This window comes from Linepithema humile, chromosome 5, assembly GCF_040581485.1.
Source record: "Linepithema humile isolate Giens D197 chromosome 5, Lhum_UNIL_v1.0, whole genome shotgun sequence".
NCBI lineage: Eukaryota > Metazoa > Arthropoda > Insecta > Hymenoptera > Formicidae > Linepithema > Linepithema humile.
The window spans coordinates 7,576,077-7,599,870 of NC_090132.1; the positions used below are offsets into that span (position 1 = coordinate 7,576,077).

General features: G+C 32.2%; 1 protein-coding gene and 1 long non-coding RNA gene across 6 annotated transcripts in view; one reads left to right on the top strand and one right to left on the bottom strand.

Annotated features, from left to right (window-relative positions):
• Positions 1–377: 377 nt before the first annotated feature.
• Positions 378–2,136, top strand: LOC105674538 (uncharacterized). Its single transcript, XR_001101139.2, has 2 exons — positions 378–1,754; positions 2,096–2,136. It is a non-coding gene; the product is annotated as an uncharacterized lncRNA (long non-coding RNA).
• Positions 2,137–10,988: 8,852 nt separating this feature from the next.
• The window catches only part of LOC105674520 (cholecystokinin receptor type A-like), a 43,825-nt gene continuing 31,019 nt past the window's right edge, over positions 10,989–23,794 (bottom strand). For 3 of the 5 annotated variants that reach the window (XM_067356467.1, XM_067356466.1, XM_067356468.1), the window contains 7 exons: positions 20,118–20,315; positions 18,454–18,639; positions 17,865–18,040; positions 16,708–16,935; positions 15,891–16,135; positions 15,165–15,295; positions 10,989–13,082 (listed from right to left, as the gene is read on the bottom strand). In XM_067356467.1, the coding sequence (XP_067212568.1) occupies positions 13,045–13,082; positions 15,165–15,295; positions 15,891–16,135; positions 16,708–16,935; positions 17,865–18,040; positions 18,454–18,639; positions 20,118–20,315 (1,202 nt within the window). In that variant the 3' untranslated portion in view covers positions 10,989–13,044. The remainder of the gene's footprint in view (positions 13,083–15,164; positions 15,296–15,890; positions 16,136–16,707; positions 16,936–17,864; positions 18,041–18,453; positions 18,640–20,117; positions 20,316–23,794) is intronic. The other 2 variants (XR_010890577.1, XM_067356469.1) reach the window with 2 other exon arrangements.

A 23,794-nucleotide genomic window follows, 5' to 3' on the forward strand; every position in this document is an offset into this window, starting at 1 on the left:
TTTAATAATTTAAAAAAAATTTCTTATTTTGATTCAAATATAATTATCAATTATAACACAAATTGCGTGAATAATTACTTTAAAATTTTAATAAATGTTTTTAAATATTTTAATAAATATTTTTAACTACTTCAATAAGTTATTAATAAATATAAATTGTAAATGTATATAGTATATGTTTGTTATCGTGCATATGAGCCTCTGGTGATGAGGCCTCTAATAATAATATTCTATGTTAAATTATATTTAATATTCTTGACTAAGAAAGAGACAATCGTAGCTCTTTATCATTACTTTTTTCTTAGCGTTTAATGATGTCCAACGTAATAGTCAAGCAATGCGGATTTTAAGTATTGTAATTATATACATAATTAAATAATGACTAGAAAATTATATTCACCAGCTAGGATATTATTGTTTGCTTCATCTGCTGCAAATTCTGCCTGGGATTGTTTATTGTTGTGTCAACTTCATTAAAGAATCGATGAATATCGAAAATTTGCACTTATTGTTAGTTATGCACATTTATTAAAGAAAAGTCAATTCGCGCATTTTATTTTTATTTTTTACAGATTTGCGGATTTTACGAATTTACCACACGCTAGGTGAAATACAAATACGAGAGAAATGTCTTTTGTGTCGCGATTCGTCTACGCACATAATTACAAGCGACACTGCACACTCAGAGCAAGTGATAGAGATAAACGTACTACGTTTTACCGGATTTAATTCCAAGCTAAATTATCTAAATTTCTATCTAAATTACCAACATGTCTAGTGAAAAGTATATTGCATTTCAATCCTCTTTAGCGAAGGTAGTTTCAATTTTCGCGCATTTGCGGTATCAGAATCCGTACTCATTTAGCAGCTAAACTCTAAATAGGTTTTAATCTGCAGCTAATAATTGTGATTACTCGTAATTAATATGTTCTGACCGTCTATTATTTAAACGGAACTTTTGATAGAAATTCATACGTTTACAATTAATATACGCACGATTTATTGCAGACGACGCGTGCAATTAAATCTTGCAGCGGCCAGAAGATGGTGCGCATAGTATCGATTATGGATCATTTTGCGCTAGGCGCGACACCTCTCGGCTTCTGGGACAATTTTTTTTGACGCCATATTGATATGGATTTCGCAAAGCGCGAATGCTCCTTCGTGATTAATCCCGTATTTTATCGGTGAAAGTGCGTAACGAGTGCGAATTTTCGTCGGGAGTGTCGATTAAAGTGACGGGCGAGTGCCGGAATGTATTATTTGCCACGTGTGTTTGTGATGAACGGTGTTTTGTCGATAGCTGTACCGTGTATTGAAACCGGTAACCCCAGCAAGAAGTACAGAGATCCTGATGCTACAGACGTTATGTATACTACACAGACGGTATACTTTTTACGAATGTAGCATGTTTAGCTTATTGAGATTCGACGAAATCGGATAAAACATAGGTATTGTGTAGCATACTGGATGACCTCCGCATGACCGCCAATGCAGTCGTCATTTGTCTCGCTTACTCGGAGTGTGTACATAGCATCGTAGTTACATTATCTCGCGTTTGCGTTTTGTACATTGCGTGATATATTCGCGACATAAATCCGTGATTTTTGAAAGTAAAGTGTACGGGTTGGTATTTGACGTGTAACTAACAAGCGCAAAGTTTTTAGTGTTTATTGGTTTTGGATGGTTGGAGTGAGATGGAGCAATCTGAGGCAGGATCTGCAGAGTTAAGCAAACTGCAATATTCTAGCTAGGTACGATTATTTATTTATTGCTTAAATATGTACATAATAGTGATAACTAAAATCTGATAGTGCTTAAAGCGAACAGCCGAGCGTTTGGATTGTAGCAATAACATATCAGTTACAGCTTGTATTAAACATTTATTAAAATGTTTGAAAATATTCAAATATTTAATAAAACAAATATTTATAAAATTTTTAAATAATTTATACAAATTATCGCACATATAATTATGTTTTAATTTAAATAAAAATAAATAATGCGTAATAATAAGCATATATAACATATATTATATATATATAGAAAATATATGATAATTTATAATAATTAAAATATATATTTATTTTTTTAGGTACAGTTGGTGCGTGTACTTGGCTAGGATACAACGACTGGTGAGTGAAATCACATTATATTTGCGTAATTTCATAAAATATTGGTATTATCGTTATCGTTTCATGTGCCAATATTTTTTATATGTATAATTGTAAAGTGCAATTTGACAATTACATGTTTGTATGCAATTTGTATAAATATAATACATTTTTATAAATAATTAACAAAATACAGGATTGCTTTTTTGTCTTAACAGTAAAAAATTTTAAATTTTGAAAAAATTATGCAATTTATGCTTTTAAATTGTAAACCTCTAAAATTTTGAAAATATAAATTACATAAATATACATGTATGTAAAAAAATTTATGACAACATAAATTATGATATATTTATTTCAAAAACTGGGATTTAAAAAATATTTTGAGAATATAATTTTTGAAATATAATTTGAATGTATTATATTTATGCTTATTTTCAACTTAATCTTATTTATAAGATTAATTATTTAATATTTTTACAAAAAACGTATGACTACATGCGAATTTTCAAAGAATGGTGTTGAATACGTAATTAGTTATTGCAATAAAAAAACCGTAGTTATTGATAACATGAATATAATAATTGATATAATTGACTTGTTATCAGACGCGTTTTTTTATTAAATAATTTTTTTCTCTGGGCTTTGTAAAATTCATGAATTTTTTAAATATGACGTGCTTTTCGTGAAAAGAGTTTTTTTCTGCATAGTAGTTAAAAATCATTTTTTTTTTAATTGTTATTTTGTTATAATCTTTCTAATTAATTGGAAAAATTTTAGTTATCGTTCAACTTATCAAGCAATTTACTTTTTAATTCAGCTATTGATTTATCATATATATATGGCTCATAATTACAATACAAAATACGTTTTATCTCGCGTTTCTGTTTCGCATATTGTGGTGCGGCAAATTTGCAAAATAAATTTATACAGATTGCATGATACAAGGCAATTTGTAGTCGTGTCATTTTTAGGAGGGCATATGATCAGACGATTTCAAGCTCAGAGCGCAACAAGTTTGGCGCAGTAACTTTTGCAATAACAAGCTTGCGAATCACGAAAGCATGAAAAAGGCAAGGAGCGCTTGATAAACGGCGTCGCGTCGGCGATAGCGCGTAAAATTTCAACTCGCTACGAAACTCACGCGTAGTATTGAGCGTCCCTTCCTCCTTATTTTGGTAGAAATTCCGTATGCTTTAAACTAGGATATATTCTCCGCGGATCTGTTTCGTTTAATCATCGTGAGAAATGAGCGTTGATATTAAGGACAATAATGGCTCTAAGTTTGTGATGTCAAGGTCTTAGGGCATTTAATTTTTTGGAGGGTCGCGCGTGTATTTGTTGAAAGTTTGACAAGAAGGAGGGGCAGAATTCATGATACATACAAAACCGGAGCTTAAGAACACGCAAACTTCAAGTTTATTTTAAACTGCCTTTATATTAGTTTTACGTTAATTGCGTTAATTAATTAACTTTAAAATATCGATGGTGAAATAGTTCACTGACAAAGAAGTTTTTTTTGAAGAGATAACACGAAAAATTTTCTTAAGTGTACTTTGCGAGTGAAAAGAAAGTTTGTGGAAGGGATTTTATACAATATTACATATTACACACACATAGTATTTGTATACTATGTGGATATCATACATATTAATATATGTGTATATATTTATTAATTTAATATAGACAAGACTGTTATTGAGGTGCGATATAGTTTTCATTGAAGCTTAACATAAGTATTATGGACAATTCAGATCGGTGAACAAATTGATTTATGAACTACTGCTTATTGTTTGCACACGAACAATGAGAAATTTCCAGCTTGTTGGAATGAATCTGTATAGACCCGTGAGAGTCTAGCGGATTGGGTAGCTGTCAGGAGTGCAGGCAGAATATAAAGGGAGGGGGAGGGGGGTGCAAAACAGAGGCGAGAATATTATCGTAGGAAAATTGACGGCCAATATTCATAAAATTGCCAACAAAATTAAGCTAATGTAATAAAGTTTCTTAATTTTGTTATCAGTTTATAAATTTATAAAACAATTTATAAATGAATGCTACATAAGCGAGAAATCTATTTATCTCTTTATCTCAATTAATAGCAAGTTATTATTGCGACTACGTATACAATTGCATACAGTCATCTCTGACGTTTTTGTTTGGCGTAATTCTCTTTACTTTATATCTACATTATTTTCACACATTTTACATTTATTAATAGATAATTGAAAACTATTTTATTAACATCAAATTAGTGGGAATAAACTTATGTTTTATCGAACTGATTTACTAAAGCTCGTTATCTATTTCTGTGCGTACGTGTGTTAGGCTGCAAAAGATATTTTGATAAACAATCTTGGTTTGTTAGAGTTCTATCCGTTTATAATTTATAAAGAGATGTGGTGATTTTAATTGTTTAATGTTATGACAATTCTTAGTGCATAATTTAACATGAGGATCATATTAAACGGTTAATGAGAACATAGAAGCTGGTTGAATCTGTGACAATGGTTTTGTTTATTCCACGAATATACGTTTTGTTTTGCAAATTAGCTTGCAGAGGTGCTGCAAGTCTTTGTAGTTGAGCGAAGTAAACCTATATATCGCGGCTAAATTTTCTCTCGAGATGTGAGAGGCAATTAGTTATGAATCCCTAGAACATCTTATACGAGGCGGCATTTCACAGCATTGTCATTTATGTCGAGCTTGTCGCTAACAATTTATATAGTGAACCGTTTCCGCTTAATCATAACCGTGCTCCTGTACACGTGCTCTTCATCATGTCGACGTTGAAGTTTGCATCGCATAATTGTACACCTGTCATTTACACACGCGCTATAAAATGTTTGATGTCGTTAATATTTCTTTGAGTGATAAATGGGTGGTTAATTGAAGTTATAATTGTCAATTTGTTAAATAAGTTGTTAATTCGCTGAATTTGTTAAAATGTTAATTACTGTTGTTATTATTACTATTATCATTGAAACTTATTGAGCGACTGTGTTAAGGATATTTTAAAACAGAAAATACATAATTTATTTGTAAAGAAAAATTACGTAATTTTTTAGATTAGAAACTGCATAAAAATAATGATAACAGTTCTTAATTGTTTGAAATTTTATGAGCGGGAATGAAATGGAAGAATGCATAAAACAATTTTCTTTTTCTCTCCTCCATTATTCTACACGGAGAAAATTTTATATAAAAAATTACTATGTACGGTAGTAGCCGCGGACCATGAAGAAATTATAAAAATTTTTACTATATTTTTCACATGTGAAACATAGTAAAAATTTACAGTCCGCGGTTTTATGGTCCGCGGTTAATGCCGTACATAGTAATTTTTGATATAAAATTTTCTCCGTGTAGTGTGACGTTAGTTGGGAATTGAAAATTAAGTTGTCATTGAAGCTAAATCAGTGTTCTTTCGGTTGCCCTTATTATCGATAACATCATCGGACACGCTAATGTGGATGATGTCATTGGGTGGGCGGTTTTTGCTGCTAGTGTCGGAGGCGTAGGCGTCGCGTACAATTCAATAAACACGATTAGTCTAGACAACTCAATGACATAAAAAAGAGTGCAAGGAATAGAATTCAATCAGAGCACGAAAAAGATCTATGCATGAAACCGAACGCTCGGCATCATAAATCAAAGCAACTTTATCCGCAACTACATATAAGCAAAAGAGAAAAGTCTCATAAATAACAATGAAAAAAAGATATACCAGTATTTTCCTGTACGTCACACAGTTTTGCGCATTAAAATAAGAGTTAAAATTCCGTTTAAGCAAGATATGTAAAATTCTTTTCCTACTTAAAATTCTGTTCAACGGACATCAAATATTTATATAAATTTTTCTAGTCATTATGAATGTACGCGTTAATTCACTCGACCATCTGATAAAACCTAATTTGAGTAAATTTCCAAATTTGGTTGATTGATTTTAATCAAAATATATAGAACAAGTACAATCAATCTATCTACGCGCGCGCGCGCGTCGATATCCATAAAACAAGTAAATGGATTATTACACACAATTCAATGCATGTTGCGTTATCCAAGTAACGTGAATATTTAGCTTCTACAAAAGAAATTAACATACCAAATTGAGCTATAATCATAGTCATGTAAATAAATTAAAACTCTCTTATTTATACAAGTATATTAATATAAATAATTGTGATATTTTATGATTGCGATTAATAATCTGATTTATTTTTTACTGGGCATAGATAAATATATGATAAGAACATGAAAAGTAACACCGTTGATAATATCATATTTTATGCAGAATAAACGCGTTTGTTTAATCATTATTAAAGTTATTTTTTGAGAAATATGTATGATACAGTAATTGTACATACATATACTATACTTCAGAGCACTGAATTATGCACGAAAAATTTCAGGCGCACTTAATGTAAATTACAATGCAAGTGTAATTTTTAATTAAGTAAGCAAATTATAGTAAGATGAGAATACAAAATGAGGAAATGGAATATACGGCAGTACAGTGTAATTTTTTTTGCATTTTGTTTAATTATAAAAAAATATTTGTTCGTTGCTCAATATGTATAATATAAAAATTTATAGCGAAAAAACCAAGCATGTTCATTCAATTATATCATGCAAGTGAGAAGGAAAATATTTTATACGTTTGTTTATACGTATGAAATATTTTAATACGATTAGCTTTATTAAATAGTAACAATGTGCACTACGTACCTTCATTAATTAAAAGAGGAAAAGCTTTATTTTGCTTCATATTAAATTCTATTAAATATTAATAAAAGATATGTCAGATTGTATTAATAATGTAATTTAATAATATCACGTTTTTTACTTGACATTTAAAAATCAAAAGTAGCATAAATAAAAATTTACGAATGGATCATTCAAAAAAAATTAAATTACAAAATATATATGCATACTCTTCGTTTTTCTTTGTTATCTTTTTGACACTGTTGGGCTACGTAGTTGTATTAAAGCCGATCGATCAAGATTGTCCACACCTACCGTACGAGACGCAAGGTCGGAAAAAGCACTTCGCCCGCACTAAATCAATTTGATATATATATACCGGACACGCCCGGATACCGTTGCGATGCTGCAACCGGAGATGAATCTTGATGTTGTTGAGACATAGTCACAAAGTGGTAATCACGGTCTAAGATAATGTAATATTTTATCCGGCATATGCTGATTCTTTGAGGAAACACAAAGGGGATATTTTTACATACAGATATATTTTTATTCAATTATGTATGCGTTTGATCGACAATTTTTTGTCGCAATTTTTCATGCAATTTGATTCCATCTTCCTTCTGAATTTCTTAGTTTTTCCGACGAGAAACTTCTCAAGGTGGTTTTTTACATTGGCACAAAACTTTCTGGATAATCCGGTAGAATTTATATCATTTGTCTTTGATTACGATTTCTAGCAATTATATAGGGTTGAAGACAAATTATATACGCAGAATTTAATTTTATGGATTAACTTTATCGAAACAATACACGTTACAATTAATTCTTTAATTAAAGAATCATAATTCTCTTTCTATATTGGCGACATGTTTTATAAATCGGGCTAATTTTGTACATCTTGCATTTATGTGCGTTAACAAACATATATATTACAAACATATTGCGCCAATTTTTTTATTTGGTTTTATATGCGCGCGTTATTTTTTCAATCACCAGGCACAAACATATTTAAAAAATAATCTAAATTATCAAACTATAATATTTTCAACTTATTTTATATCTGGATTTAATTTTTACTTTAAACCGGATATAATATTAAGCAGGTAGTTTGATAATAGAAGATCCGTTTACTGTATCTCATTATACAACCTTCAAAAGTTGTCAATAGGAAAATTATTATTTTTCATAATAACGTCGTTGAAAGACTGATACTGAAGTCTTGTTCTTGAAGGTAATTTAATCGGCATCTCTTTAGAACGTATGCAAATATTGAAGTATTCGTGTGACGTGCAGGAGTGAGCTGAACTCGATTATAGGATGACGTAAAAAAAAGACAGAGAAGTTGCTCTTTACTACGCGATGATTTATCTCAAAATATAACTGTGCACTCTTAAAATTCCAAGGACATGTGCACGTAGATAGGAAATCCTTTTAGCACATTCGTATTCCTTCCTGCTATTCGAATGATAAACTTTTCGTTGGTAGTGGAAAAGCGGATTAAGCTGGTTGTGCATAGATAATGATTTTAACCTATTATTTTTACATCAAAATGTGAGCTATTGCCACATCATAGCACATTTTTCTTTTATGAATTCTTTCATAAATTTTATAAATATTCCTTTTATAAATGAATATATTTTATATTTCGCTGGTTTTATTCGGTTATCTTTGAATAATTTGAATAAGTTTTATAGATATTGAAGAATATTATAGATTTTTAATTAATAATTCAAATTAAAATTGATTATAAGAGATTGTAATAAATAAAATATATTCTTACTCATAATTCATATTATTTGAAAGTAGACAGAATTTTACTTGTGACAACTAATTAGTTATAAGCTATGTTAACAAATGTCACTGTAAATGTATATAAATTAAAACGTATATGGGTCATAAAGCTGCAAGAAGCATGTGTTTTTTGAAGGCAGATTAGACAATGGCTGTCTGATCGTAACGGTATTAAATCTGGTTTACATTACTGAATAGCTCGGATTAGCTTTAACCGTTAATTCGAAATGCAAATTAAAGTGGATTTGCCATCGTTCTCATTCTCATGTAAAATGTATGACAAGTTCAGGAAGAAACAGCAGTATTACTTCTAACTGATTTTAGATAATCAAATAATTCATCGATAAGCTTTGCAATTTGCATATTGCTAAATGCCATAATATGGGTACAATTATATACGCAAAAGTAATTTGTAATATATATATAATGAGATAAAATAGATGAAAGTGCGGTTTAATTAAATGCATTAATTAAATAAATTAATGCAGTGCATCAGTAATTTATAATTTTGATAAAAATTGCATTGTATGCTGCACTTTTTATGCAGCTTTCACAAAAAACAAAATACCAGGTCATGCGAGCTTGTTATTTTCGATTCGTTGCCAGCGCAGCAAAAAGAATTTCAATCTTGTTAATCACGTAAGGGAGTGCAGCATTTTTAGGTATGATAAAACAGATATAAAATATGATGAAAGAAAACAGAGAGTTTTTACGGTCTCGTATCTCAAGAATCTCGGTTACGAGGGTACTGAGAGAATTTATACCGCGCGTAGAATGATTGTATATAGCTAATAAAATCTAATAAAAGCTAATAAAATTGAACTAAACCTGTCATGAAGAGCATTTTCATTAAAAAAAAGCGGCTTTGAAAACGGTAATTACAAAATACGGCCATAAAAGCCTAATGCGTTATATATAATAGTCGAATGCTCTCATTGCACCCGATGCATATTTCTCGTTGAATATTTGTAGTCGAACTTTCCGTAACTTGTAAAAAGCCACGGAAATAACATGAAAGTTATCTCGCACGTGACTCTTGATTTAATTTATTCAATGACGCTTATTTCCGTCACACGTTCTCGCTTTGTTTTCGGAACTTTCTGTTACAAGAACGGAATTAGATATATCTCGTAGGAGTGATAAATGCATGTGACGTGAATCATCGAAGTATTTTCGCCCTTTGAGTTTTTTTACCTCTTGAAACTGGTCGTGATTAATAATTGGATTGGGGTAAATCCCTTGTGGACCGATAAGACACGAGATCAAGTGGCCGACACGGGACAATATCCTTCTCTAGCTTTACAAGCTTTACAAGACCTCACGTTCGTTTAGATATAACTCAAGTTTTACTTCAATCTTTTTAGTAAAAATTATTTAATTCGAGAGAAAGTCGATCGCGGCGTATACAAAGAAAGAAAAATTAAAGGATATCTTTTGATATTGAATTTTATTGAGAAATTTTTAACTAAATTTTTAAATAATTTTTGGAATTCGGTGTACATATTTTATTGTAGGAAAAAAGAATTTAAAAAAATCTGTTTTCTACGTATGCAAGAATTCCATTGTTTGATTTATTGAATATATCATTAATTGAGTGATTGGATTGAATTTATTGGATGAATAACTCGGCGAATAGTACTATAAAAAATGACCAATTAAAAAAAATATTTTCTATACTCTCTTAATTATAGCATTCCGTAACAAACAAGGGATTGGTTTTTCGATGAAACCTTATATGCAGTTCAAAATTAGTTTTTTTGTAGTGATAAATGGCTTTTAACAATGAAAATATCAAAATGAATGAAATTCGATATAAATATACAAAGATATATATATATATATATATATATATATATATATATATATATAGATATATATATTTTTTTAAACAATTATTCACATACATGTTAAATCGATGTGTTGCGTAAAAGAAAATACTGTATCATACGAATTTCACGATTAACTCTCCTTTCGCTTGCTTTATGCCGATGTAGCGATATATATTCGTTTTGTCAGATTATATTTTGCAAATTACAAATTTTTAATATTGTTTGATAGTAATGCAAGTAAAATTAAAATTAATGAAGTTAATATTTTAACGGAACATTATTGTTCGCGCGTTATAATATTATTCTCGCATCCATTATGTACCTTTTTACATTGTTAACATAAGTAAAAGTTATGACTTGCCTTTCGATTTGAAATTCATTCCGATGCGCGAAACTTTTTCCATAACTAAAAATCGTGCGCGAGCGATAAAACGAAATACTTTTTTAGTGTTGGTCGTAGTAAAAGTTGAACTGGAGAGTGTGTCTAATAGTTAAATTAGTTGAACGAAGAAAAATATTTGATCAAGAAATAATCTAGACTGCAGAGTAGTGTTGAAAAAAAGTTTATTAAACATCTTTGCGCAACGCCTATCTATATATAAAGTCAGTTAAATCTTATTCTATTTTGTTACATATCTCGCAACGCGAAGAGCTTTCGCATTCTTGAATATTTCAGAAGAATGTAGAACACCATGAGATTCATTTTGTTTTTTTTTGCGACGACGCGCAATTTACATTTTTGCGCGAATAATTATCTTACAATAATTATCTTATCGCGAATAATTATCTTACAATGCTGCTGAGCTGTCACGTCCATCTTAATACAATTTTTGCAACGTTCTATATTTTGCAATGTAACAAAGCAATGATTGATACTCTTGTATATAGAAAGATGCGTGTCTCTGCAAATATTTCTGATAAATAAAGAATATATCTTACAATTTAAATATCATGTAATAGAGGATACAATTGACTAAAAATAATTGTTAAACAAACACAGTTATTCAATTACCATTCAATAATTGGTTTGTCATTGATATATTTTTAACATTTTGAAAATTTTATGAAATCTGATATTTGTATGAAGAATCATTACTTTATACAGTGTCTTGTTGATGAAACGTTTCCTAAAAAATGCTTTAAAACGACAAATGGATTTGAAGAGTAAGTAAAATAAATTTTTTAGAACGCTACAGTTACTGTAATATTATACAACATGCTTATACGGAAAACGCCTGCGTTACACGGTAATGGCTCTTCACGAATAATAACATTGAAGTATTATCATAGAAATATGAGTCCTGAAAACAGCAAGAGTGGTTTTAATATGGCAACATGGTCGTGTATTTCACGCTATCATTTAAAAGTTATTCTCTGACAGATTCATAAATCGTGTGCAACAGGTGTATCAAAGATATGCTCGATGAAAGATATGTGAACTACATATGATGTGGCATTTATATATGAATTTATGTTTAATGATAATTTTATTAAAAATTTTCGAACGCTTCGTCAAATACAATTTTTAAAGCACTATATTTTCCGATTTTTTTCGCAGGAAATTATAAAAATTGAATTAAACGCGGTCTATTCTGGCAAACCACAATTACTATAAAATTTCGGGTAGTTCAGTATGTGTGAGCATTAAATATAAAACCGTCTTCCGAAATTACCATAAGTAACGTAAATGAGTAGGCGTTAAGCTAAAATAGCATAACTGTGTTTGTTTTCCACATAAAATTATGTTTACTGAATAAATATACTTTATAGCGCGCTGCGTTAAGCTTGTCTGCGAAAGTGCTTAAAACGCTTTGTCTTTTTTTATGCAGGCGTATAAAACATTATTTTGAAAATTGGGTTAATTATTAATTTTTTAGAACTTGTAATTCTTGCAAAATTGCGAGCATTTATAGCGAATGCGATATTACTATCATTCTTAAAGGGTAAAAACTGATGTAAAAATACAATTTTTTAAATATTTGCGTCTATTATTTTGAAGTATTTTATCTTCTATCCACGTTAAGGACATACCGATGAGTTATAGATTTAATGATCTACTGCCAACGGTTAATTTCAATTTTGTAGTGTTTTACTTTGTTAAGATATAGAGTAAGTACGTGGCAAATGAGCTTCATTATCTGAAACTTGAAGTTACTCTGTTAGATTTTCGCCAGACATTAATTAATTTGTACAAAAACATTAATAAGATAATTTTTTTTTAATTGCGCGAGAACGATCGGTTTGATGAAAATAGAAAAATAATTCGATGCGAAAGACACAACGCGCTTTTTCATGGATATTCTGATTTTCATAAATTAACTGAAACTATAAAAATGAGATCTGATATTTTTGTTAGGCCAAAGATACTTTACACCAGCATTTCACTTTATTCAATTGTAAAGGAAGTTGAGATTGTCCACGCAGGAAGATCTCGATGAGCAATGAGACGCGCCGACACACGCAAGTTCCTTACCACTTCCGCGACAAGCGACCTTATCGAGGGGCGGCTGCCAGGGTATTTTCAGGGAAAAGTCCACCTCGTGAGATTGAAGCAGAGATACATTTGACCGCGTCGCTTCCTCGTATAATCCACACGACCTATACTAGACACGATCTTCCTCTTCCAGCAATCGTACTACCTCTGAAATAATGGTATTTTCTTGTCGTGAAAATGGGAGATACGGGTATAAATGCAATACGGATGTTACCGATAAACGATGTCATGAATATCTTAATTATTCGAAATAATTATTTGACGTGAATAATTCAAAAATTTTCTAAATTAGATTTATCCAAATCTGCAAAGTTTTTTGTTCAGAGGTATACAAATATAAAGAATACTTTATATCAATTTTTTGTGCTTTTTGTTCTTTTGTATTAAAAATAAGTACATATTTTAAAATATATTTAGTAAAGGTATTATAAAACTACTTATAAAATCGCAGAATTTGCAGATTTTTGATTCTTTATATATTAAGACGGATTATCTGTATATATTAAGACGGATTATCTGTATATGTATATTCGGATTTAATGAGATAATTATTATTTCGAACAATTTAAATATTAAATTATCCGGATATTTGTAACTTTAGCGGGGATATATTTGTTCAAATGCGAAAGTACATTGATTTATTTTTCACAAATTTATGCGTTCTTCATTGATATTCGCATGGGTAAAAAAAACAGATTATGATAAACAGATTATGGTAAAACAAATTACGACATGCTTACTTGGCGAAATGGATTTTTGCGGAGATGCGAATGGGATAATGCATTTATTCATCGAAAGAAAAAAAGATAGGAGATGTGGAGTTCTGTATTTTCTGGAGTATTGTATTTTCGCAGAATTCGAATAGAAATGTTTCGGAGTAAACAGTGCTTATATAGTTTCCATGAAATTCAATCATGTCTGTTGCATCACGTACAATTCGGTTAAGTGCTATACCAATTGCCACAATAGGTATATAACAATGCTCGAATGCTGCCGCGACATTTAAAAAAATTCGTAATTATTAGAGAGTGCTGCTGAATCCTTTCGCACCTGTCAATCGAGCATGCATTTATGTGAATGAATATTTTTCGTGTAGGTCTTAATTATACAAATCAATTAATTTTTGGATTTTTCAATTTCTATTGCACTGGATATGCTATATATAATAAAAATTAATATTGGGAATTAATTATTATATATTTTGAAGAACAATTTATATATTAAGTTTAGTAGAATAATATTATAAAATTTTATTGTTTAATATCTTTTAATATTATAAAATGATTATATTCGAAAAATTATATTTTAAAATAGATTCTTTTTCGTATAATTATATTTTTATATCTTTTATGAGTTGATTAGTTCGTTCGGGTGGTATAAGTTAATGTTTTTTAATACTTTATTCGACAAAAGAATGTCCTCAATTTTCAATATATTTGTTGGAAATTAACGATGCTATTAATTTTCAGGCAATTTAATCTTTATTGTATATTCAATTTGCGTTTGTAATAGCATATGGTGCGTTCCAAAATTTAGTATCGGTTTACATATATATGGATAATATAATATACGCTTCATTAATTTTCTATATTATATACAAAATATTATTAAAATATTACTAATATATATATTGGCTACTGAAGCAAGACTGTGTGATCGTGATAACTTTTGCGTTATCAGTTACCGAGCATATTTTCTCGTAGGATGAATACAATAATTAAGTTTGAGACAATTAGGAATTAGAGTGGGACTCTAATAATTTATTCGCAAGTTCAGAGAAACATCCGATACGCGGTTAATGTAAATTTAGCATCACGGATATTCCACACTCAAACTTTAACGTGTGGTATGAGAAACTAACGAATGTCCGCGGCGGACCATTATCGATCCCTTGGTGCTCTTTAATAATTTGTTAATCAGACTAAAGAGAAAAATGTCTTTCACGTTTATTTTATTTATACATTTCGAGCAAGCACGGTGTGAAATTGAACTGATATTAGTTTTGATTTGGCAGAAATCTCATAAAATGATATGGTAAAATGTCAAAAAATTATGACGTCACGTATTTTTTGTCATTCATCTTAGATTAATTATCAAGATAATTTGATAGAATCTAAGCTGTTATAGTGTCGCGTTAACATGACGGAATCTTGGAAATTATGATTGGTGTTGCAATCGGATCTGTGGATGAAAATAATGAAACGATCAATTTAGTAGTAATAATGATACCTGATCTGGCGACAAGGGACGCTCTCCCTAGATATACCGTTGAGTCGTTTCCGCTTAATTCGCTGTTATTGCCAGCTTGGCTGACATTTCCGGTGGTTGCCATTGCGATGTCGTTGTGTCTGCAATCTATCCTGAAATAAAACGCACGTTTGTTTTACACGAACGCGTATTCGCAGCAGCGTTTATATCACTCATTAATTCGCGCGATTATTTTCCCGCATCTCGAAATTAAATCAATGAATTCTTTTTGTTGAAATATTCTTAAAAATATATTATACGATATTTATAAGCAGTGCAATTTTATAACACGCGGAACTTCTATAGGAGTTGTGTAACTTTGAATTTTATGTGCGTTGTCCTGCTTTCAAAAGTACTCCATAGAGCAAATTCTTTTACTCTCTTCTTCTCTTGCGATTTTTGTTGAAGAGCGTCTAAAAGCGCTAGAAAAGCTCAGAGTTCTAGAGAGCATTTCAAAGTAACTGAGCGCGTTAACAAGTTTCAAGCTTGAGAGCACGAGAGCGGCTGTTGCATAATTACAGTCCCTCTAGCCGCGGAGAAGCTCGAAAACTCTTCTATGAATCTTCCACGAAATTAATCTCTTGCTGCGACCGCCAACTGGCACAACTCGTAAAGAGGACAGACTTGTACGGCGGAGCTTCGTCTTACTCAGTCGCCATTACTCAGACGTGATACGAAAATGCGCGCACGGATTCGCCTAGATTTTACCTCCAGCACCGGTGGCAGTCGAAAAGCCCGAGGAACGCCTGGCGAAATTTTCTGTTCATGAAACAGTACGTGATGGGATTGCAGCAGCTGGAGACGTAGGCAAGCAGTTGCACGAGGCTGATGCCGGTGCTACCGACGACCGAGTACACGAAGTCCGGCGCGAAAAGGTACCATGTATTGATTACGTGCAACGGCGCCCAGCACACGAAGAACTCCAGGACTATCACGAAGAGCATCCTGATCACCTGCAACATCGTAGTGAGAGCGTTCAATCCGGGTGCGCCGGGCGCACTGTCTCGACGGTGTTACCGACTGGAATTTATATTTAGATGGCGAGTGGTATTGTTTCGACGTACATACATACCGGTGATACGATTGTCATCTAAGGCAAATGCAGTGTGACAAGCGTCCCACGCATGCAATATGCGGGTTTGAGGCGTCCGTATGCCAAATATATAAAGGGTAAACGTAATGCGATTTGCATGCTTTGTATTATTCAAGTATACGGAATGCAAGATCCTTTGGGAGCGAGCGCGCGCGTAGCAAGTGGATAATGGAAGGTTAATATAGCCACGAGGCGCCGATAAAAATCTCACGACCTAGCGTGCACCGCAATAACCGCTTTTTCCTACATTCGCTCCAGATTCCACGATTTCCTAGAAGCGGGACGCCACGAGGTGAACTTACAAACGTGCTTTTCATATGCATGCAAGGCGCACACGTAACATTACATTAAATTGTCGTAACGAAAATTGTCGCTCGCACGGAATTTGGCGCAGTCCAATTCGGTTAGTCAAGCCGCCCGTAAACCACGTACCTTCTTCTTCGCCTCGATGCTCTTTCCCATGTAATTACTGCGTATCACGTGTTGTCTGTTGAGCGGACAGGTTGAGTCTTGATGATCCTCGTTAACGATATCCTTCGTGTCCCGCGTTAAGCAGCCGCTTCCGTTTGCCCGTATCTGAATCCTGGATCCCTGGGACAAATCTGTACCGTGACACTTGCCGGTAAGCACCCTGGAGACCACCGTCCGTGGTAGCCGCACCTTTTTTAGAAAGGGGGAGAAACGCGAAATGTCACGGTTAACCGTTGCACGTGTTGCCCGAATGTTCTCGAGACGGCGGACGACTTAATTCGCAACCGTAATTCTGCAAATTTATCTGACGCCTAACCATTTCGTCGGATTATGAAATCTCAATTAGCCGAGGAAAGTTAATAATACACTAATCGTTCCTTCGAATTATAGTTGGAAATGCAATCTTGTTATATTAACAATGTGGTAATGAATAATTGGGTTCGGTAACAATGCACTGACTGTGAGAGTAAAATTATAATATTATTAATTAAAATTATCTTTGTAAATGGCAAGTTTAATTTGCTGTTTTAACTATTTTAACTGTAAATTGATATCGTAGAATTAAATCCTGTCAGTGATAACGTTGAGTTTTTGAATGATTCATAAAAAGGGTATTATGAATATCATTATGAAATATGAAATATTAAAGAATTCCACGCAATCCTACAATTTATTTTTATCTCAAGTAATTTTATTTTAAACATATTTACATAATAATTTTTTGTATATATTATATATAGCAATTTATTATGTTAGACTATATAACAATTTTGTATATATTATAAATATATTAGTGAAAAATTTATATATAAAAACTTTTTCTGCAAATTATTATTTAGTTTTGTTATTATAAAAATAGTAAAAATATTATTTATCAACGTCTGTAATCAATGCTTTTTAATTTTAGAATTAATAATTTAAATAAGAATTGGATTTTATGGACTCAATGTTATCACCGTAGAATTAAGAAAATATTACGACGATTAAAAATAAAAATAATTTAGGCAATCAATGTATCTGGCCATTTATCTTCTCGGCAATGCCTCGACAATTCGAGATATCGAGATTGTAAATCTAGATTCCTATTTCAAGGTGATGTTTGCGCAGTATTTTCTCACCCTAGATGGTGCACCTTGAGAAGTGCCTTGCAAGTGTCCCGTGGAAGACGAGAAACCTCGACGCGATCTCGAATTCGGTCTGCGAGCATTACTAAATACCACTGTGGATCTTGCATCGCGATCGTTGTTATTGTTGTAAGTTGAACTCCGCGTCGCATTTGATGCCGTTCTGCCAACTGTAATTCATAATGTTTATACAATCTTCGACCCTAATATTCTGAAAAAAAATATTCTACATAACTCATCTAATTCAAAAATTTTCAAAAAAATATATATCTTTCCGATGTCGATAAAAAAGTAAGACGAGCACAAAGTTCTTAAATTTTCTATTTTAATAATTATCAATTATACATTGATATTGTATTACACATGTTATTTTTGCGAAATTTTGTTGATTTATTTTTCACAAATTTTTTTATCGTACAACGTTTGCTGAAAATAAAATTTGCGAAAATAAAATGAGATTGATGCACGAAGCAGGAAAATGTTTTTCCAAGGGCAATCGCGACAAGTCGGCGCAGAGCGCTCGACGCGAAAATTGGTATCTGTCATATCTATCTTTGACACATCGAGGTGACACTTCACTTACGTCTCCTGGTGCACGTCGATGACTGTCGTATCTCGAGCTTCAGGCCGCGCCAAAGTTTTATCGCTATCAGCGAATAAGCCAGGCTCATGAGCAACAACGGTATCAACAGCAATGTGCCGTCTAGAAAGAGATTGTACGCCCTCTCGGTGCCGACACTCGGCCACTCCTCGCGGCATTTACGCCTTCCTGAAATCGCCAAGAGATGCGAAAGACTTTTTCGACCGTTTAGTCGTAAAAGGAATCGAGCTGTGTGTAACAGCGAGATGGCATTGCCGTCACATTTCCACTTCTTACACTTTGCCAGCGGAAAACATCCGATGCAGTCGGATAAAAGTTAAAATAAAAGGCAATCCAATTCCGTATTTGTTCACAGAAAATTTAAACGTAATCATTAACTAAATTTGCTAATTAGGAGATTGGAGATTCGTTTCTTTGTTTTGTAGGTTGTTTTTATTAACAAATCAAAATCTGATAGATTGGAGTATTATTATGACGCACATTTATACGCGAATTTTACGATTGTACTTATCAGCATCATTCTAATAGAATTTATTGCTGTAACGTTAATATTATTGTATTATATATTATTATATGTAAGCATTAATATACAATAATATAATGAATATAACATTATAATGAATATAATCCTTTCACACATATGGCATTGATATTGCTGTGCAATTAATCACCACAATATTGAGCTCAGTAAGTAATATAGAGCATCAATAATATTGATGTTGGGCAACTGATTTTCAATAATACTCCAATATCAAGTTCGAGGAACGTTTGAGCAAGTAATTAATCCCGAAGGAACTACACGCGATGTAATATGCATAGCCATATTGCTGCCCTATGCGCGAAGACATAAATCGGTAATCATATATGGTATACATACGTTCTACTACATGTTCTGTTGATCAGATTAGAGGTCTAGTGCTAATAGCACACAAGCGGTGGATCATGTGATTGATCTCTTAATGTTAAAGCAATACGATATAACGAATTTGCGTAATGAATCGATTTTAAATGAGGAATAATATTAAATACACATGATTAATATAAGCCAATATAAGAAGTAATATAAGTAATATAAAAAAAGTAATTTTCAATAATTTATGTTAACTCGTAAGAAAAGTGTTGTATTAATTGTCGTCAGTCGCTATAAAATTTCAGGGACTAAATTGATACTGTTTCTCATTCCAATTGAATCGCGCCTATTGTGTAAAAAAATTTTTATGACACAAAGGCTCCAACTTCTTTTATAAATGTTCAATATTGAGGATTCAATATACCAGTAGTTGGACAATATGTATATGCATAAGTTGCTTATACCAATGAATAAAATTCCCAGAGGAAGGCGAGGGTGGATGTCAGTATTGAGATAAAAATGTCAACACAGTAAAAGATCCAATTCCGTTCCAGCAAGCAATTGTGATAAATTTTACAAATGACATTAGAGTGCATGCAGTTCCGTTACAAAGTTTTGCACCTTAAATATATAATATTTTGTTTAGGTATATAATACAAAGAGAAAAAAAAATTTAACATAATTTTTCAAAATTTTTGATTTTTTAAATCAGGAAATTTAAAGTCATTTAGCCGTTTATTTATCAGCTATTATTTATCTACGAGTCTATTCAAATGAAGTGTTTGTGTGCTCTTACCTCCACGCAAGTTTTTTAATTGGGACATGACGAGAATTGGCGCGTTCCACGTGAGACTGAGAGTCCACACAACAGCAATCATTTTATAAGCGTGGAACTGCGTTTGCCATCGTCTCGATTTCAATGGTCGGCAAATAGCAAAGTAACGTTCTAATGAAATAGCGACCAGTGTCCAGACACCCACTGACACCGACACAGCTAAAAAAGAAGCATATTGTGTATTTAAATCACATTTACGTTCTATCATACAGAGTTATCTAGTCTGCCTTTACGGACACCCAATTTTTATATCTGATTTAATATTGAATATGCCTATTTAATATTGCTTTTTTTCTTAATTTGAGATAATTTATCAAATATTTATCTTGATCTTTAATAATTTATCCGTGGAGCACGCTATGAAATAAGAAATTAATTAACGGCCTAGCAAAATATAAAGTATCGACAGCCGAGTGTAATTACATTTTGTCGTTTGCCTCGAAACCCGAAATAAATCGATAGATTTAATTATCTTAGAACACAGGGAAAAAGAATAAAAATACATGTTTGAGTTTTATTTTTTCAATGTATACAGTGTAACGTTGAACTAACAATAACGCACGTTCGATTGTCAGCAAAAAAATATCGCTTGCGCGTTCTCAATGATAGAAAAGAGTTCGACATTCAATAACAGAAGCTCTGAAGAGTTGAAACTAACTGAACTAGCATTTTTGCAAAAAATGAATGAACGCACGTGACATGCACTCTGGTAAAGAAACGCTTTTACCCCAGCTTTTCATTGCAGTATCGTTTTCTTTTCACCCATCAGTCGTATGAAGGCTACTAGTGGAGAAGTTTGGACTCGAAAGTGTCGCCAAACAATTTTCACTGCAGTTTAAAGTACACAGATGGAGGAAGAGTGAATTTTATGAGAAACGTTCTCGACGTGACCTCGGATCCGATTACGAAATTCTTTCGCGACCACGACCTACTCACGCGATATTTTCTGTCCAGGTAGAACAAAAATTTAGGACGAAGCTATGGGATTTTATCGAATATTCTTAGCATAGTTAAACTGTGCATTATGCATTTATTACAGTTTTTAGTCCGAAAATAACGGAATATTCGTTGAAAAAAGAAGAGTAATTGTTGTATGTGAGCGAAGGAATAAATTCGCAGAATTAAACTAAAATTTCAATTGCTTGTATTCATACAAAATTTTTATCTCGCGTATTATTTTTTACGACAGACTTTTTAGTCAATTTTTTTCAACGAAAATGTCGAGATACCGAAATTATTTTTTATTGTAGCTTTTTTCTATTTTTTGTCTACGTAACTAAACCGTACTATAAATTTCTTTTCAAGTAAATTTCATTTGGAATTAACTGCGAAATATAATTTTATACTTTATTTGACTTCTTGAAGCCTTGAAGTTTGTTTCATGAAAAATTCTCTTTCTATCGAACATTTTTGGTGCTTCAACATTTCCTTCAAGTTTAAAATCAGTTTCAAGTTGGTCAAAGAGTTTGTTGTTAATAAATCATATATGAGAAGTAGAACACGATATATAATTACACTTTATTGCATATAATTATTATTTTATTTAAGGACGCGTACTACCACGTTGATGAATTACCTTGATAGACTTTCCATTTAATCACTACGATTCGCATAACTTGTGCATACTTTTAAATTTGATGGACCGTGAACGTCATTATCTCGCATAGTTTTCGTATTTTCTTCTAAGCATTCTTAATTACAGTTTGCTCGGAATTTCGTGAAAAATTATGTCGTCTTTTTTCTCATAGCTCTTTCAAAGATAACACAAAAGCTTCTTAGTGACGTTGTGATTTCAACAAATTCTCGTTTCTGAGTCGTGAAATTAAGAAAAAATGTTAAAAGTGATGTAAAACATAAATAAATAAAGTGACCGTAAATAAATACTGCACGCTTACTCATTTCAATTACAGCGAAAAGTTAATTACATTTTATAATAATAAAACAGTGATACATGGAATAAACGGGGACTAATTTTGCACATAACTGCGTTAATTAAAGTTAAATGAAACTAACAACTGTAAGTGACTCACTTGTTTGTCTTGTTATTGTATCTGTCTTAGAAAAAGAAAGAATTTTCTTTCTGTAGTTTGTTCGCAATCAGATATTGTGTTACATTAAATGTATTGTGTTTAAGTTTTAACTGGTTATTTTTAATTTCGCAGTTTAAGAAAGTTTAAGACTTTAAGAATCTACGAACGAGTCGTTAATATGAATCATTTCTGCCACAGCTTTATATATTATTTATTTAATTAATTAGATTAAAAGTTTATTACATTTATATAATAATTAATGATTGCTCGTTGTTTCGAAATTTCCATTATGTACAACTACTATTTCCGCTAGCACGTATACCTTGCATAAATTCATATATAAAGTCGCTTGTTCTGCTGACGTAGCGCAAGAACGAAGGAAAATCCTTCGTCACTTTCGTCCCTTATTGATATAAATTACGAGAAAAGACGCCGTCAAAATCGACGGGAAACATACCAGCTGACTAAATTGAGAAAGACGCGGACTTTTTGAACGTTACTCTAAAGCACCAATATATTCGATGAATATCCGTCGCGCCACTTCATCGATAAGCCTTCATATGGCAAGATGAACGGAAAATGCATCCATCCAACCTATGCGCTTGCGACCTTTGCTTTATTCACGACGCGCTTCCGTTTTCAAGCCGGAAAGAAAATGCGGTGCGGCAAAGTTATTTTAAATTAAAATTTTTTTTTGTTTGAACAACGTTGCGCATTCTTATTATTACCATCGCGGCGTGAAACAATGCCAAGGTGGAAATAACACCAATAAATGATACTTTTAACGTTTGTAACGTATGAAAATTAATGTGACAATTTAAAACATGCAATAACTGCGTTAGTGAAGTCAAGCACGTTTTTACAAAAATTTGCATAAAGAGCTTTGAATTTCGTATCACCGACGCATATCAATCGACGTCGTTAATACACGAATTAATATGACACGACACGGAGCTCGCTCATTACGTGAAAATAGTACGAGACATGTACAATATGGAAATCTTTTACGTGCAACACGTTATTATGCCGTACTTTATACTTCTTCATTCGTAAAAGGCCGCCGGTTAAAGCCTCCTAGTTTCATACGGTGAGACACAGGACGATGCGAATTTAAATTGCTCTGAAACAGGGCCGACCGCGTATAATCCGCGATAATGGTAGAAAAAAAACGATTATATCTCACCTGCTTATGTCATGACAATAAAAGTACCTCGAGAAAAGGGATGATATCTACGATGAAATACGTACTGGGTCCGTGCGATTTCAATTTCAAAACAGGTTTTGCACCGAAAAGAAGATTATATTTTATACATGGTACATTTTCAAAAATCCGCGAGCGTCGCGCACTTATGAGCAATCTACCGTAAAAAAGTATAATAAAATTTCTTAATAAAGCGGGCAGGGTACATGACAATCTTTATCCTTGATTTCTTTTACTCTCTTTACGTTCACGGGTTAGCACTGCGCGTACAAAGAAGTTACGATCGGCTTTACCGTTGCGCAATTGCATTTTTTCGCCTTACTTTAGAATCCCATGCGACAATGAAAAGAAAATTAGAACAAGACTATAAAAAGCAAGCAGTAAATAGAAAATATTAATACGATTTA